At 36.3% G+C, this 19,223-nt stretch overlaps 1 protein-coding gene across 2 annotated transcripts in view; it reads right to left on the minus strand.

Moving 5' to 3' along the window:
* BRWD1 (bromodomain and WD repeat domain containing 1) overlaps positions 1-19,223 on the minus strand; it is a 62,564-nt gene that overhangs the window by 42,812 nt on the left and 529 nt on the right. Inside the window, exons 3-16 of one of the 2 annotated variants that reach the window (XM_072846719.1) lie at positions 19,067-19,096; positions 18,818-18,877; positions 15,464-15,614; positions 14,079-14,177; positions 13,355-13,515; positions 12,518-12,739; positions 10,438-10,538; positions 8,783-8,853; positions 7,514-7,614; positions 6,098-6,138; positions 4,399-4,497; positions 2,916-3,066; positions 2,191-2,325; positions 610-738 (exon numbers count right to left, since the gene is read on the minus strand). In XM_072846719.1, the coding sequence (XP_072702820.1) occupies positions 610-738; positions 2,191-2,325; positions 2,916-3,066; positions 4,399-4,497; positions 6,098-6,138; positions 7,514-7,614; positions 8,783-8,853; positions 10,438-10,538; positions 12,518-12,739; positions 13,355-13,515; positions 14,079-14,177; positions 15,464-15,614; positions 18,818-18,877; positions 19,067-19,096 (1,551 nt within the window). Of the gene's footprint in view, positions 1-609; positions 739-2,190; positions 2,326-2,915; positions 3,067-4,398; positions 4,498-6,097; positions 6,139-7,513; positions 7,615-8,782; positions 8,854-10,437; positions 10,539-11,648; positions 12,459-12,517; positions 12,740-13,354; positions 13,516-14,078; positions 14,178-15,463; positions 15,615-18,817; positions 18,878-19,066; positions 19,097-19,223 lie in introns of those variants that run through there. The other variant, XM_072846723.1, reaches the window with a different exon arrangement.

Raw genomic sequence — 19,223 nt, forward strand, 5'->3', positions numbered from 1 at the left:
AAACAAAAAGGAAACAGGCTGATAAGATTCAAAAAGGTAAAGCATTTATCCCATACATATTTTTCTAACATTTCAAAATCCACAGTGTTGGATGAATATTTACTTTTGCTTATTTTAGTCAAACTACTACAGTGAGTTTGGGTTTGAATAAGGAAAGGCCTAAAGAACTGCAAGTTCTAATAACTGAAATAAACCAGCAAGTTATTCTTAAGGTACGAACAGTCTGCTTTTTTCTTAATTAGGTAGTAGTGCAATGAACTTTGTGATACATTCCAGCCTTTAAACATTAAGCTACCTTCAGAAATTAGAAATAAAAGTAATTTCGAGGTTGAACAATTAACATGCAAATTAGCTGACTGGAAGATGAAAATGTATTCCAGAAAAGTTCTTGGGAGCCACTCCTAAGGGAATGTTAAGACACTGGTTGTTTCTGCTGTGCCAGGACCATACGTACAAGAGAACTCACAGACATCAAGGAACCCGTTATATTTAGATCCCGTACCCATACAAAACTCTTTTTTACATATGATATTTTAGAGGAACGAACGTAACTAATCTAATTTCAGTCAGAAGCTTGAATAAACAGTCCTAATAAAGAGCTGAACTTACCTTTTCATAAGGCCGGCTACAGCCAAAACCAAATATCAATAGATGCCCATGAGAATCTGTACATGCAAAATGCTGCCCATCTGGTGAAAATTTACAGTCAAAAACAGCACCGTGTCCTTGGCCTTCAATCTAGATTGAAGGAAAGAAACTCAAGACTATTTGACCAAACAATAATGCAGCATCAAAAATTAATTACTCTATCAAAAGCAGTCATGCACCTCATATATCTCCATTAAAGCACAAATAATCTCATTACTTCAGTTTCTTTTTTCCCCTTGACATGTGAATTTAAGTCCTGAATCATACAGTTTTAACAGATGCACTCAATTTTAAAATATGGATTTTAAAAGGGTATGGAAACTTACTTTAAGAAACTTGTTAAGAAAAAAAAGCTTTTTGACACTTTTTAGCTGTTAGTATACTGCTTAATAGTAAACTGCAGCTAACATATACTGATTTTGTTAAACCACTTTCAAGAAAAGCACACTTAAAGCTATAGAAAAACATTTTAAAAATCACTTGGCTATTGACTGTAACCAGAAAAAAAGATTAAAAAATTAATAGGAACGTTGGATCATAACTTAAGTCTCAGAGAAAATAACCTGTTTTAAAGTGTTAATCCTGAGCTGTCAAAAGGAGCAAATGTCATGGGAGCTCTTGAAAAGAACTGTGCCAATCTACTAATGCTTATGGTAATAATATTAGCATTTTTAAGACAGTTGAGAATACAAATATTTGTCCATAAGACTCTTGAAGTGATGCTCTAAAAACAGGATCTTTCAGTCTTTTAGATGGCACCTCATCTCAGAAGGAAAACTGTTACTATGAATGAGACGCAAGAAGATCTTTAGTAACAAAGATTGGAAAAGCCCTGGTGTCAACTACTCACAACACCTCACAGACTGAGAAGTCCTGATCAACAGGTGAAGTCCGATGAGCTCAGACACTGACTATGATGAAAGTAAAGTCCTGGTCTGCTCCCCCATACCTCACATTCCTCACACCCAACTGCAAATTCTCACAATTCATCTTCCTCACCTCAGAAGCTTATCAAGACCTCCCTTGACCGAATTCAACTCAAAAGCCCTATGGGAAAGTAGCAGTGGAAGGAAGTGGGGAATACTTCCAGAGAAGATCAGTGAACTGACTCAGCTTAGTAAAAGGTCCACTGAGAGGCACCTGATTCAAGGTAGAGAATGGAAGTGAGCAGCTGGGAGCAGACAAGGGAGGCAATCCCAGCCCCCCTTTTCTGCCACATTAAACTGTTAAAACCAGCTCCTGGTCACTTTGCACCTACAGTTACAATAACCAAGAAATTCAAAGGTAAAAGCTCTAGAGAAAAAACGAACTCATGAATTTTGCCAGTTTGGGGTTTTTGGTGGGCTTTGGTTGTTTGGGGGTTTTTTTGGTGGTTTTTTTTTGTTTTGGGGGGTTTTTTTGGTTTTTTTTTTGGTGTTCCCCCCCCCCCCCCCCCCCCCCCCAAAGGTGCAGGGGGTGTGTGTGTCGGTGACAATTCCTTAAACCAGTATGTGAACACATTGCTGTGTGTTGAGAAAAAACAGAGTTTAAAAAAGGTCTTACCATGTTAAAATAATGCTTTGTTTTTGTGCCTTTGGTAATGTCCCATATAAAGATGTTGCCATCATGACCCGCAGACAGCATTATCCTGGAATCAAAAGGATGGGTCTCCAAGACAAATACTTCATCCGCATGCCCCTAGAATTTAAAATTGCACATCATGTGCAAACAACAGGACATAAATCCACATCAACAGGATACTTCCAGTAGAGCCTAAAGCACTATACTACCCTCTCCTCACACTCAGACTTCTGGAAAATTATACCCCCATAAGCTGCCTCCAAAAATATATGGACTTTTACAAATTCCACAGCATATCTATCTGGACTGCTACCTGTGGCACATACATAGGGCAAAACACCAGGCAGCCAGAAAGACTTTATCATTCTAAATTTAATAGTTTTCTAGATTTAAGAAAGACCTCTAGAAATACGGAGCTCTTGCCAAAAGGACAGTGAACTATTCAATAGGCAAGTATGTTGCTGCACAAAAACTTTTATTTATTCCACAGGACAGGCAAGTTCAACACAGCAGCTAGGGAAAGGATTGTTCAAATGGAGGAGGAAGCAGCTAGTTTTGGTTAAAAAAAATCCAAGAAACACTACGTTTGCTTTATTATTCATATAGAGCTTTCAAGACAAATCAGATACAATTAGGAACTCAGCATGCACATGTCATTGCAATTCTAGGAAAACCATTTACTTAAAAAAGCAAGTAAAATTACATACCACCAAGTCATGAAGCAATTGCCCTGTACAGGAATTCCAAACTTTGAGCAGATGATTATTCACAGCCGTAACGACATAGTTATCATTTTGGTTCCAAGCTATCATGGTTACTTTAGGCTTCATAAATTTGTCTTCTTCTGAGCATGTGTCACTTTTAAAGAGTTGAACAGGCATGAGATATTTCTAATTAGCCCATTTCAATCTCAAAATACAGAAAAATAACCTGTTTTCCCATGTTAATAATCAGACAAGGGAAGGGAAGTTAAGAATTAAATTTGTTTTGAAACTTTTGTCCATAAACTTCATTCTTTTTGGAGCAATCAACTACAAAGCAAATCTGGATTTCTAGCATAGTTATTTCATTGGACACGATAACCTCTTTCCCATTTGAGATGCAAGGCAAAAGGGCTTTCCTTTTTCATGGAGTCTTTTCTCTTCTACAATTAGAGTCCTAACGTAATTCCTTTAAAAGTTTGGACTTTTTACAATCAGGAGCTTTCCAACTAACTCTGCTTCAGAAGCTAACCTCCACCTTAACTAAGCAATTTTTTCTGATTCCCAACATAAATGTATTCAAGATAGTATCTTGTATTAACCTCAATCTGTTTCATAGTTTCTCTCCGCAAAATACATCTATAGGATATTGCAACACTCCCTCTCAGCATCTTAGTCAACTGAAGGAACAAGGTTTCTTTGAAACATACCTTCACACAGTATTATCTATATTCCACGTCAACTAGTAGCCTCTCTTACAAAGACTCTCTCTCAGTTATACACAACTAGAATTGTACATATTAACCCAGAAAGATGTCACAGTCAAACCTCAAATATTAATACCTCCTTTCTCAGTAAAACCACTTTTTTTATGGCTGCATCACAAGAAGAACTTGCAATCACCCTCCAATCAACTTGTATACCCAATGTTTGTGTTTTATCCAGTGCCATGTAATATTCTGATCTTCAGCTGTAATGACACTATTCAAACTGTGTGCCATCAGCATATTTCATTAATACACTTTTAAAAAGTACAAAAGAATCAATGAAAACAGTCAGCAAGATCAGTCTTTGATGAAACCCACCTATTACTTGTCATGACCCCTCCTGGAAAGAGGTTATCATCTACTTTATTTTTACTAATCTAAAAATGTTTCTCCTGTGACATGTCAGGTGTCTGACTGAAATCCAGATAGAGAAGATCTATTGCACTTTCTGTTAACTTTTTTCCTTAACAAAGGAAATGTAATTAATTTGGCACAGTGTACATTTAAAAGCTATATAAATATTTATGCATTTATTCAAGCACAGACTAAAATTTAGCAAGTTATTACATCACCAGAACACTCATTTCACCCCCCCAAAGACCACACCGCTTGATCATAATATTGTTAAGGCTTGCTCTAGTTCGACCATAAGCGTGCTTGATGAGTTTTGCAAACTTTGACTTCACACAACAGATTAAAAAAAAAGACAACACTTCACCTACCCTGGTAATCGATCAGACATATCCAACAAAATACTCCTCCATTCTGCTTGCTCAAAACGCCAGATTCTAGCTGTTCCATCTCTACTGCCACTTATGAACCTTGAAGAAGTTTTAAAAGATAGTTAGTTCATCTTCAAAAGAATTTGCTTTAAAGTATATTCAGAGTCACAAACCACCACAATTTAAAACATTACAATGAAAGACTAACAGAAGTGAAATCTTCAATTTGCATGCAAAAGAATTCTTTACAGATACCTGTCCATTAACTTTCTTTCCAGAAGCCCAGGAAAGAGAGTTTTTCTGAACTGAAAAACTTAATAAAGTTGTCAAAACACACAGAACAGAGAAGCAAGTTCCAAAGTTAAATTCAGTTCACGTCATCCTCAAGTCCTTCTCCATTACAATACTTTAATGAAGTATTTTAAGTAATCCACTCTGAAATTGCAGAGTATCATATACTGAAGTAGAGGGAAGAACAGATCAGCACAGCAAAACCTAAGATGTTCCCACCCACAACTGTGCATAAAAGAGACCACCAGTGGTTTACTTTTAAGATACCAAGGTGTAAACCATGGCAGTTCAGGCTTCCATTTCATGAACTGCTGAACTATAAATGCAGCAGAAAGGAAGTTCCTGAACAGAGGAACCAAAACATTGTTAAGACATCCAAAGATAATCTCCATAGACCATGAATCACAACCCTGAGAAACACAGCTGACACACTTCCCACAGAAAAAGTTTGCATGCTAGGTATATCATGACTGTGCTCTAATTTGCTATGATTCATTTTAATAATAATTATAAATCTTAAACATCTTCCATAGAAAGTGTCACCAAGCAAAAGAGCAGAAGTTTTGCCTTTTTGGGTTTTTTTGGTACTGCCTTGAAAAGTAATCTATCCAGGCAACATGGATGGACCAGTGCAACACGATGGCCCCAAAGACAAGTATAATTGCAGAAAAACACATTTAAAAGGAAGATAACTACAACTTCCAAACTGAATGTAGATTATTAGCGTTCTTAGTCACAGTTATCTGGCTTTTCAGAAGAGGAAAAAACTCAATAAAAATAAAGCCACAACTTATGGTTGCAGATGTAAGTCTACCTTGAAGGCTAAAATCTGCATCTTCATTAGTGATAGGCCAATCAGAGATCAATTTTGACTCCATTATGTACTGGAAGTATGGGTGAAGTTTTACAAATGGAATTTACACAACACTTCCCCCACCCACTCCTCTCCCCCCCAAATCAGCTGTAAAATTCTATTAAATCCATTTCCTTAAAAAAAGAATAGTAGGCTTGGAAAAAAAAAAAAAAGAAAAGGATTAAAACTTAGTTTAGACCATTTGCATTGCATTTTCCCATTTCCTACTTTGATCCAATACTTCCTGAAACTTAAAGGAGGGGGAAGAGGAGGTTTATGAAGCCACTAATACATCAGGTATGTTAAAAAGTGGTAACATCCCTCCAGGTAAGTAAAAACCCAGACAGTCCACAGACATTGTCTAACAAAGATTAATAGAAAGCTGAGATAGACAGCTGAAACTTAACTATGCTATCCTGGATTAGTCCAGATTTCCCCTTTCAGTTCTAAATAAGTAGAATTTTCTTACTGGACACCTCCAGGTGAGAACAATAATACATTCTTAATTCCAAAATAATGTATTGTTTGTTCACATTTGAGCATCTTTCAACATACCTGTCACCACTGTTAGAAAACTGAATGCTGTCAACTTTGTCCTGTAAAAAAAGTACAGTTTGTTAGAAATTATATTTTTAAACAGGAAATACAATTTTGAGAAATCTGAGCTTAGTAAAATCTGAAATAATGAAAAAACTACATATTGTATGATTTCTAACAGTTTCAACTGCAAGGTGACAGTCCAACAAATACTTACCAGAATTCACTAGCCATTAATGCATTTAAAATGCAAGTTTTAAAAAAAAAGTCCTAATTAAATATGAAGGATTGACAGATGAAATAACTGTCCATTAATAACTTGTCAGCCAATTAACTAATATCTGAATATGATTTCCAATATCCTAAGCCAACAATTGAAAGGAATCTTTTGTTCCCACTCCTACTTACACATTCCTTAAAGAAATATACAATTAGTTACTCATTTTTATGACAATAAAAACTACAGGAAAAATAGATAGCACACTCAGATCAGTTTATCTTCAGAGCTGAAAGTCTTCTCTACATACAAAATACGTATTGATCAAGTGTTATCACTGTAACATAAATGGTTTAAGTCAGATTCAGTATTAGAGAAAACATATTAAGGCCAACAAAATGAAGAAGATTAGTATTTTAAGAGCTGCCCTTCAAAGAGCCTTAAGGTTCAGCTAAATCTAAATTCTCTACAGTAAAACTACAGATTCTTTGTGCATCAAGTGCTGAAAAAGAAGACTCAACCTTCAGCACATGAACGTAAGCCAAGTTTCTCTTAGATACCTTAGAAGACTGAGTCCACTAGACTAGGCTACACAAATAAAAAATGAGTGTATTTTATCTAAGAAGTTCTTTTCCTAACAGGTATCAGTTATATCAAGAAAGCAAGTAAAGACAGACGGCACACATTTACATAAAGCACATGAGGAAACAACGTTACACAAGCAAGCTGACTTATTACTTAGGAAGTATAAAGTAGCTTGCACAGACACTGAAGACATGAATAAATGTCAAGATGAACAGAAGCAAAATTCTGGAAACTCAATCCCATTTAAAGATTTAACACAAAAGGTGTCAAATGGTAAATAACTTGAGTAATGAAATCCACATTCTCAGCCTATCTACTTCCTGTATACAGCATATAATATGTGGGTGGCTAGGCACACTTGCATCAGAGGGAAGCAACTGAGCAAACCACACGCTTTAAAATTAGAGAAAAGTATGACATCCAGTTGAAAAGATAAAATTCTAAATATCATCTTCATACATGCCAGCCTTTAAAATGGTCAAGTCACATTGAGATGACTGGCTGAAATTCTGCATAGTTCTAAAAATATTCAGTAAAAGAACATTGCTACAAACCCACCAACAACATTAACTTGCAACTTCAATACTGCTTGAAGTGACTAATTATTAGACTTAACTAACAATCTTACTTACAGCATGACTTTCCAATTCAGCTATTTTCTCAGGTGTTTCAGAGCCAAAATAATACATCCTGATGACATGATCAGTGCTGCCAGTTGCTAAAAACATACCACCTGTAAAACCCAAGCAATAATTAAGCTACTATATAAGAAGTTAAAACAGATAACCAACATTTCTCAGATGCCTAGTTTAAAATAAATAACCTGAAGTGTCACATTTTTTATGCTCTTCCACTGTCATAAAGATGTGAAAGGAAATCCCCCTCTTGCCTCAGAAGGCTCTCTCAGCCATAGTAAAAATAAAGTCATACTCAGCATTACAAAGATTTTAAAATATATAACTAGGGGAATGCTGAAACATCTAACACTACTATTTGTGCACAGAAGCCTTCGATTATGGGGAATATGGCTAGTCATCATCAGAATTATCTAGATGACTCTTTCACTGTAGCATGCGTCTCATTTGTGGCATGTGCATTACTTCAAAACTGGGTAGAAGCATAAGTAAACCAGTATAGGCACACCAGTATTTAGCTGTGGTGGCCACAATACTAAGATCTGCCTCTTGGCACCTGTAAGTGCTGCCAAAAAAAACCCCCAAACAAACAAAACCTCAAAAAAACCCCAAACCCAAACCCAACCCAGGGCTATATCCTGACAACGTTAACAAGCTACACTTTGATTTGTATTTTATTTCTGAAACTCCCAAGTTTCTTCTAATGTTCACACTGTCTGGTACCAGTAAGCTTTCCCACAAGTCACCCACATCATTAGAATGAAAGAAGACTAGAAGCCAGGAGTGAAGCACATTTATAGATACATTTGTGGATTTTTAATAAAGAAGGGATCTTTATGACTATCCCTGCACACAACTGGCACAGAATCAGGAGCTCCTACTATTGGCAGTAACCACTTCCACTGCTGTTGACTGTGGGATCTTAGAGAACTAATTTTGCAAATCCCTGACATTATACTGAGGGATTAAACAAAAATCCAGTAAAGATGGATAAAAAGTAAACAAGCATCAGGTGACTTTTACTTCCGTAAAAATCACCAATGGCAAAAGGAAAATAGTATCGCTTAGTTCAACAGTCTTTCACCGTTAGCTACGGCAAGTCACATTATTTAATTATGTCATAGGCTAACAATACACATACATACAATTACTTACTACACAGCTGCTGGTTTTGCTTATTTTAAAGCTGTCACAGAGTATAACAACAACTACTTATGAGGGAAGAAGAGAAATCACAATGCTAAACTCAATCTGTACATGACTTACCTACACTGAATGAAGAGCAAAGCATCTGAACCCCTGGTCTAGGTTTCTCTGTGAATTTCACTGGACGATTGCTTAAAAAGAAAAGATGCTTGAAACAGGACATGCCACACAAAACTTGGCTTTTATCAACATTTCAAAACATAAAGGTATGTTTCTTCAAACATATACATAACAGTGACTTGTTAAAATACATACAGTAACGTCTGTAAGTCTTGTGCAGGAGGATGAGCAATAAGGTTTACTTTTCAAAATTACTGTACACATACACAAATGATATTTGAAGCCCACACAGCTTATAACTTTCTCTGCAAGATGCTATTACCTAGCAAGGATAACATGACATGCCAAAGAACGTTTATTCTCGCTCATCCTTCAGTAAGTATGATTTACGCCCTCCATAACATATGCACGAAGTACTGAATTCTTGCCCTCACATTACAAACCACCAACAGTACATGAAATAAGGCCTACCAAATACCATTACTGCAGAATGCTGTGCAAAATCATAACATTTTACAGAAGTAAATAAAAGTTTTGCAACACTGTGCACATGGTGATTTAAAAGACTGGTTTCCTGTTCTGCAAGTCATGTACACACTCTTCCAGTTGACACGGCCATAATCTCACAGTACGTAGTTCTTAGCTACTTTCTAAGAGCTATGTTAAGGAGAAATGCAGCAAACTGTGCCACTTTGAAGCACTATAGGTTTCTACTCATTATTCTATGGCTTTTCTGTTCAAGTGCTTTCTGTTTATCGAAGGAAATGTTGAGACCTTCAGTACAAGAATATTTCTCATGTTTGTATGATACACAGTACAGAGATTCAAATCCTAAGAATGCTGCTTTGAGACCTACCAACGCTTAAACCAATTTAAGTCCATGCTTAAACTAATTTAAACAATGTTTACATCTCATACAGTCCTCTAAAGTAATTTTAGGAGAATAATTAAGGATTCAGTTTAAACACCCTCCTCCTATAACTTACAGCCCTAAAAGATTATTCAGATGAAACTATGCCTTCGATAGATTTGCTGCTATCCTACTACCTTAAGATCACAAGTTTGAATTAAAAAGCAAAATAATCTTCTGCTTTCTGAAGTACTCTTTTTTTTTTTAAAAAAAAAGCTGCTCTAATGTAAAATGGATCATTTTATACCAACTACCATTATATGGCACAATACTAGATACAGACTGATCATCCCACATCTATTCTTTCCAGTAATAATCTCCCCCCCCCCCCCCCCAAATAAACAGCAATCACATATAAAACATTTAAAAACTATCCTGAACACACTCTGCATGCAAGTTCTGTAAGAGACATCCTAAAACTACAGGACTGTTGAAAACAGCACAAACAAAAAGCTTTATTATACTGTTCCAACATATTTATGTTTGCAGCAATTCTACTTGTCCTACACTTCTATTTTTAGCGTAGTAAGAAGTTAATATATTTCCCAACTAATCTCCCAGGACAACGGAATAACATAAACTTGTAAAGGATATAGTTAGTGATGGTGCTTTAAAACAATTATGTAATAGATTATTTCCACAACATTATCATCACAAAAAATGAAAAATTTTTAGCTAGTTAAAAGCACTCTACTTATTTTAATCAAAGTATGGCACAGAGTTAATCAGCAACCCTTTTACATACTTGAATTTCATGGAATCTGTATCCCATTGCCAAAAGCAAACAGTTCCATCTGCACCAGTAGAGACCATGTATCGCATGGAGCCTTTCACCATTGGACTAAACTAAAGAGAAGTAAAATCAGACACATACAAAGAGAGATATTTAAAAACTGTTTATGAACTTCTAAAAACATTAATGTAAAACCTTGATTTACTTTGGATTTTTCAACTAAAACTGCTAAAGCAGTTCTTGATAACTGTCATTTTTAGTGTTTACAAAATAACATCTATACTTTAAAATAAGTTTGTGGTCTATGTTTCAATTATTGCACTATATAAAACCAATTCATTCACTGCTTTGAAGTCTTAACTAACCACAATCATTCACTAAAAATTTTGTCAATGAATGAAGTAATGAGCAGTTTAAAAAAAACCTGAAAAAAACTGAAAAAAAATATGGAAGGAAGTTTCACTAGACAGGCTTACTTTTGAAATTCTATAATTAAGCAGAGCATCAGTTATGAGATAGCCTGAGTATGTGTAACCAAGCATCGCATATGAATTTATAGGAAGTCCTCACACATACTTCTTTAAGACATGGATTTACTGCTATGCACAGAGCTACCCTTCAGAAAACTTTACAGAACACAAGTTACAGAAGTTGACTAAATTGTTCATCAGTTACTACTACGATTGTTGGAAATGGCCACATAAATTGTACATATTGCAATTATAGTATTATTAAGAACGCTTAAACAAAAAAATCCACCATATTACAATAAAAGACAGACCACAAATAAGTGCTTTGCCATTAAAAAACAAAGAAAAAAAATGCAATGAATGCCACAGAAACTCTGCAAATATGAAGACTACTCTTGGAGGCAGCATTTTTGAGAAAACTACAGAATTATTTTTGTACTGAACTTCACAAGCTGGTAGGTAGCCACTCTTCACCGCTCAACATAAGCCTGTTTGTCTCACTGGAAAACACAGCAAATCTGGATAAGGAGCTACTAGTTTATCTGTTAAATAAGGAACTACAAAGGCCAAAACGAGACTGAATCCAAAGGACTACCAACAGCACATGAAGTATCACAACGCTTTCAAATTTAAATACACAACATATTACACTGAACATCTTTGCACTTTTGAAATAACTTATATTTTTGAGATTAAGACAAATACCCATATCACAGAAGTTGCAAGAATCACATACTGGATCAGAACACTCACCCACACAAACCAGCATATCACGTCTCCAGTAACAGACAATAGGAGGACACGATATTTCCCAGAAATTCTCTTTGGTTCCAACAGCTCAAATATTACAGGTAGTGATCTTTTTTAAGTGAAGAAGGATTCCTGTCATTATCTTCAGTTAAATACTCAGGAATTTCAGGGAGGCAAGGAACTTCCCCCTCCCCCCCCCCTTTTTTTGTTAAGTAGGTTTCTCCTGTGGTTTTGACATCAATATTTAAATGTTCAGATTTTAATATTCCCACAGGCAGTCACAGAGAAATAATTTCAGTCATGTGAAAACCAGTGACAGGCACAGTGAAAGTTATTTGCCATTTACATGCCAGCCTTCATGGGAAACAGAACATCAGTTCCTTGCACTTGGACATGAAAAAGTAAGATGTACGCTTGGCAAGTTACTTCTTAACCTAGTAACAGCAACCAAAGTACTTTTCTCCACAAACAGAAAATGAGGTACTACTCTTCCTTTTCAAGAACTTACAACACAAAGATAGAAGGCTCTACTGGTCTAGAGCATTCATGTAACTATACTTCTCAATTTCAATAAGCAACCAAGGAAACTGGTTATTTCCTACCAATATGATAGCTAGCTAATCTTAGGGTATCCCATCAATCCAAATCCTACTATTAAAGAAGACTCTTAACTTTTCAAATCAGGTGCAAAAGCATCTTTTTTTGCCCAAATTATTTCTAGTTTCCTACTATTTGATTAAAATAGAGTCAAACTTTCCATACTAAGCTGTCAAGTGAAACTTATCTTTGAGTTTCGTGGACTGGCTGCTGCTTACAATCTATCTACATTATTTGTGCTTCAATATGTAAACACTTAAAAAAAACCCCCATACCTGTAATGAGGTAATGGACCCTGTGTGTCCATGGAGGACTGCAACTGGTGCACAAGTTCTCAGACACCACACTCTGATCATTTTATCACAGCTTCCAGCTGCAATCATAGTGTTTTCATAATTGACAGCCATATCAGAAATCTCTGCTGAATGTCCTCGTAATGTTGCAAATAACCTGCCATTATGAGTTGACCAAATCTTTACCAAACAGTCATCTGAGCCCTAGAAAGAAATATTTATTACACTCAGCAAGGATTTTCAAAGACATTCAGGATAAAAGTTTCAGGTTTCCTTTAAAGAACCTATGTTTTTCCACAGCTTGGTAAATTATACTTATATTTAAAACTATGCATGCTACTTAAGAAATACAGTTCATATGACCAACAGTAAAAAAACCAAAACGTTCACTCATGGTTCAGGATTACACTGCAATCATCACAGATCTATATGATATAATGCAAAAAGTCTGGAATAAGTTTGAGGGGATTCCTTACAGTAATAGCAAAGACCAATGAAAGTAATAAAATAAATTTAAAAAAATAAAATATATGAATAAAAAATATGAAACTTGCTTAACATCTAACTACATCACTGAATAAAGCTCCTACATCAATGTCAACACCTGACCAGATATTAAGTACAACAATTTCTTACATGCTTCTGACCTTTAATTACATCAAATTGTTCTACTTAAGCACAGTGATGGAGCTAATCAGCTATATTTTAACACTACTGATATCCACCTCCAGAAGTGTTAGCATAACATGCATTTCAAAGTTCTTTTCCTTGAATCCATCTAGAACAATATTCAGATTCAGATCTATTTCATCAACTCACAGTAAATATTCTATGTCCAGTCCTATCGAATGCAACACAATATACAGAAGAAAGATGGCCAAGAATCCGTCTGTGCATCTTGACATGCTGATACATACTTCCTGGAAATGAAGTACTGAACTTTGCATATCCAGTTAATTGTTTTGCTCGATGTACTTCCACTAGAACACAAAGAAATCAAAGAATGAACATATTGATGTCCAGACCAGGTATATTCTAAAACATGACTTTATTTAACTCCCATTAATATATTACTTAATGACTTACAAGAAGCGGCTATCAGATTTCATGAAGTCAGGTTTTTTTGTATTTGCAATTTTTTGTATGTATAAAACCAGGACAGTATTTTAAAGCTGCTCCAACCAAAACTTCAGTGTCTACATAAGAAATGCTAAATGTTATCTTTATTTTCCTACAGCTTTCTATACCTTAAATCATACAAGAGTCCTTCTATCCAAAGGAGAAGGATTTGTATTTTCTGTATGTTTATCTACTTAATACAGGGGCTTTACAAAATAAGATGTCATCTAGAGGCTACTGTCTCACTAGTACTGTGAGCAGACCTTTGTACCCAATACATAACTCCAGTGAAGTCATATGAAGTTCTCCAGATAAGCCTCCAGATCCAGTTCTGAGGTGCAATTTTCAGTGTCGTAGCAAGGCCACTATCAAGATACACATCGTACGCTCACAGCAACAGTGATGAGTGTTGAAAAGAGCTTACCAAGATTTGGTGGTGTGCCATAGTTCACAGGAATTTCAGGAGGTCTTCCTCTATGAAGAGCAGCAAACGCAGAGCCCTTCCAAACAGTGTTCCTGCAATCTTTAAAAACAATTGGTTTAAGTTCGTCATAAGTACATGTGAAAAATGCTCAGAGAGCTGTAGTTCCAAAACATGGTAAAGAACCTATCTATAGGTGGTCTCAAAAACAGTATTGAAACAACTAAAAAAACAGGAACACCAAATGCCCCAAAACTTGTCATGAACAGTGTAGCGTCAGAGGAGAGAAAAATCCATTTAATATAGTAACAGAAGGAGGGAAAAAACCCAATCCAACCAACCACCAAACTTTGAAATTATTCCTAAATGGTGATGCCTTGCAGTTCATGTAACACAAAACTAACTTTTAAACTGAATTTTTCCTACTTGTTCTCAGTGCAAAGCATTTAAGATTTTTAACATTTTCATAAATATTTTCTCATGAATATTATAAATATTTATTGAATATTTATTACTATGAAATTATTAACTAGATGATCTCAAGAGGTCCCTTCCAACCTGACAATTCTGCGATTCTTAAAAAAATTCCCACACTGACAGTTGTTTTGACACACTCATGCTTAAATAATTGCAATCCTGATTTTCAGGATAGAACAGTCACTGCCATTCAGTGTGCATCCTTTAAAGCAGTTAGGACAGATAACTGAAAACACAATAGTATCCCATAAACCAGTCCCACACCATAGCATCTAGCTACCCAACAGAACTTCATACAAACACGTGAACATCCCCCTCCCAGAAACATTCAAAGAGATAAGTCTAAAGCTAAAACCGACCCTATCAAATAAAGAATGTGCTTATGCACTGCCAACCATTCCCTTTAAGTTACGGGCAAGGACTTTCTTCCTGCGTATGTATACAAGTCACAAGTGCTAATTTTGATGCCATTTGCATTAACCAAGAAAACGTTCAGAAAACTGGTGTTACTGTCTCACATTTGCACTGCACAGAGTACAACAGCTACAGCATTCAAAACCAACATGGGCCAATATACTACTGGGAGTGTCGGGAGACATTAGAGAAGTAGCACTTGTGTCCGGATGATTCATTATATTGCAGTAACACAGAAAACTGCCATGTTCAGCTGCCTCAGCACTCAGAGTAACAGTAATTCTTGTGATGCAACTTAAAACCTTCTCTTCACAACAATCAATATATATTTATACCATTAATACACAGATCACTGGTGTTTTGGTTGATTAAACACAGTACAGAAGAAGTGGGGGCCAATTTTGGTGAAAGCTCACCACTTTTAAGGATTCCAAAAGCCTTCAGCATGTAGTTATGAAAATGTATCATACCCATTTCAAATCATAAACAAACCATACCTTTTGCTGTACGTAACAACGACTGTCTCCCTGCACCAAGTAAGGAATTCACTCTCGAAATGCTGGGTGGAATCTCCTTATCCAGTATAGGGCCAATACGCTTGCAAATTTGTAATAAATGGTCTGGAGCCACATGTTTGTTGGACAGCACCTGACAGAAATGTAACTTTTAAAAAAATATATGGTACATCCAGAACAGATGAATCTAAAAGCATCGATATTCACAGGTATATTAAACATTTTTTAAATATTTTTAAGTTCAATTTACAAAACAAAATCATTCTGTTAAGCTCTTACCTAGTAAATTCAGTGAGTACTCTCCAAGAATGGAGAACTGTAGTAAAAATAACTGCAGTAAAATTACTTACTGCACATCAGTATTTTACTACTGAAAACCTGCAATATTCACACATATGGCACTCATTTGTGCAGCACCCTACAATGAGTGTCTTTGCCCAATTCACCCAATTATTTTTATTAAAAATAAAAAATAAAATTCAAACCCTCATAACTCAACATCATGGAGAATTTTGCAGTCACCAAGCACAAGAATTTATGCAACTAGTACTTCAGTCACACAGTACTTGTTCAGTAAACTGCAAACTAGTGGGTTTGAGTACAATCTCTCTGGAAATAGTTTCCTTGAAGAACCAGTACTACATCGCATAAGACTGCCCTACTTCCTTAAACCAAAAGGATCAAAACAGTCATCCATCCATGCAGGAAGGATCCCATACTGTCTACATCTAACAATCTAAAAAAATACACCCCCACACACACTCAGATGTCTCAGTCAAGAACAAATGTGTGTGGTTTTTGATTATTCCCCCCCCTCTTCTTTCTGGGGGTTCATTGAAAAAAATCCTTATCTAACTATAAAGTCAATCACAATAATGCAGAAGTTAAATAGGCAAACTAGAGTTTACACAAACTGGAGTAAACCAAACCATCAGAATCATAAATTTAAACTATTGGGAGGTCTGAATCAGCAGGCACAAACAGCCCCATGCTTACTCCACTCTCTGATCTGGTCATGTAAAAACCAGTTCAACCCAGAAGCCACACTGCTACTTCAGCAGCCAGACTATACCCAGCCAATACACCCAGGAGCAGCAAAGGGCCACACCAACACAGGTATGCAGCCTCTTGCCCACGTAGCTCAGAACGCAGGCAGAACTAGCTCATGCTTATGATGCTATATTCCCTTAGCCTACTGACTGAACTTAGATGAGGAAAGTCCTGACAAGGCTGATCTCATCATCAGAACAGTGGGAATAAAAATATCACATGCTGCCATATAAGATCTGTTCAACAAAAAGTTGCCCAAATGCACACTGGGTATTGAGAGCATACAATTTAAGCCATAACATAACACTTGCTTTAATAATAAAAATCCAATTAATGTATAAAGCCTGCAGGGGTACAGGTTGTATTCCTGGGGGGATGGGGAGGTGGTAATATCATTAAAATAGTTAACATTACCACACAGCCAAATATGTCCAAGTAAGTCAGCTCATCATATGCTTAAGGTTGATTATGAGAAATATATTTGGTAGTCCAAAGATTACAAAACACACTTTTTCATAATTTCTTTATAAATTTTGGTTCTTGAATTGGTATAGAGCAGTATCAGCCACAACATTCAGGACAGAAAGCTCAGCATACTTTATGCCAAGCATTATACACCATTTTGTTTGCATGCCATCATCAGGAAGTATATATTCCAAACACAATCCCTGAGAGAAGCATGCATACAAAACCTTGCAATTCATTTCCTTTTTAAGTAGTTTTACTCAGATTTTGGAAGGAACAGTTACTTTAAAGTCTTGCTCCACTTCCACAATGAACAAAGAGGAAAAGAAATAATTGCACCACATGATTGCATTTGTCTGTGGTCTCTGCAAATTCAGAGTGAGACCAGTGGGACAACAAGAGGTTCCCAAAGCCCCTCAAAAGCAGAAACTAAAACCTCCAGAAGATTAATTTGGATATTCTGAAATACTATTACCCTGTGTAGAGATTTCTTTTAAATTGTGTAGGAAAAAGAGGTAGAAGCAGCACATATTAAAGAATTAATCTGACAACTGTATATGCATAATAAACACAGTTAAAAAAAAAAAACCTGAAGTCAGAAGAATCCACACATGACATCTCCCAACACCATCACTTTTTGCCAGAAGAACTGGGGTCAAAAAAACAAGCACCATCAAAAAAAACCACCCAAACAATCCTTTTTAAACTTAATACTACTTTCACGTTTGCTAAATTCAAGTCAGAGCTTGAAAGTATTCCTGTTCAGCAAGACTAGGCTTTTTAGTGACTTAAAGCATTAATTTAAAACCTCATTTGCTCAACTGACCACACTGACAAGTAGAAGAAATGGAATCCAGTTTATCATTTTAAGCAGTATTTAAATAATTAAGAAAATGTTTTAAACAAAATTTCATTCCTTCTCTATGCAAATATGATGCTGAGACCTCCAAGTGTTACACAAGAGGGACAAGGGGATTTAACAACACACAAACTGATGGGTAAGGGAGAAGTCAGTCAGTTAACCTGGAATGTCTGAATCTTAGGGGGGAAAAAGGTGAGAATTAACATCTGTTTAAAGAAAACAAGATCGGCTACAATAAGGCAGGATAAAAACACACCGGGCAGGCACCACCAGGCCATCACTTCACAAGATTCAACTGCCAAATATACTTTGCCATTTAAGAAGCACTAAAATAAAACACCAAGAGAAAGACAGCTTTCCATTCTGAAATGGATGTAAGTTAAAACATTTAAAGCAAACAACATCAGCCATCAGCAGAAGGCATGAAGTACATGCTGTGGAGAGATCGCTCATATCTTTCTAATATTTAGAAACAAAGCTGTGACGAGTGAGTAGCCAGAGATAAAGAGCATACTCATAGGCACCAGAACTGTCAACCCTTGATTTCTGAACAGCGATTTCATTTCCTAATCTGTTGAAGGGGACTGATGAAGGAAGCCAACCAGAAAATAAATACCGTCAAATCAAAATGCGCTTAACAAACTTGCTCATGAAACTCTGAAATGAAACCTCGCTTCAGATTGGTTCTTCCTTATACGCAGGCAGTGGCATGTACCAATGCACAACGCCAAGCTCCACCTCTGCTATGTAAACAATATCCTCAATTTAAACCACCACTTGTGTTTTTGTTAGTCTAATGTAAAGAAATTAAAGGCCCTTTCCAAAATAACTCCAGTGTCTTAACAGAGCCGGAATGAAACTGGAAGGTAAAGCTTTGGGCCTACTTTTAAAGGTAAAGGGTCTAACATCAATATTATCATCCTAATTAAAAGTTTTTTTTAAAAAAAAAAAAGTCTCACCAATTCTTCGTAACTTCTATAATGCTCATTTCCTTGCCAATCCAACCTTTTAGGAAGCAACTAAATGGAGGGGAAAAAAAAAAAAAAGAAAACTGAGTGGTTAAAAGGGAAGGAGGGATAGATCACATCCAAAACAATGTGTGTTGAGGGGAAAAAGTTGAGACAGTAGAGTAGAAGAAACTTGAATGACTTGTAAAGTAAACTTTTGACTACAGCAAGAGAGACGATTTCATCAGAGCCCACACAGACCTGGTGCTGCTCCAGCTCCTGCACCAGCACCTGCAGAGAAAAGGGGAAAAATACAGACTTAGGGACGAGCAAGCCCCTGGCTTCTCAAGCGGCTGCTGCCGCAAAAGGGCTCGGGAGGGGGAGGGGGAACGGGGGGACCGGCTGTTCACACCTCCCC

This window comes from Ciconia boyciana, chromosome 1, assembly GCF_034638445.1.
Source record: "Ciconia boyciana chromosome 1, ASM3463844v1, whole genome shotgun sequence".
Taxonomy (NCBI): domain Eukaryota; kingdom Metazoa; phylum Chordata; class Aves; order Ciconiiformes; family Ciconiidae; genus Ciconia; species Ciconia boyciana.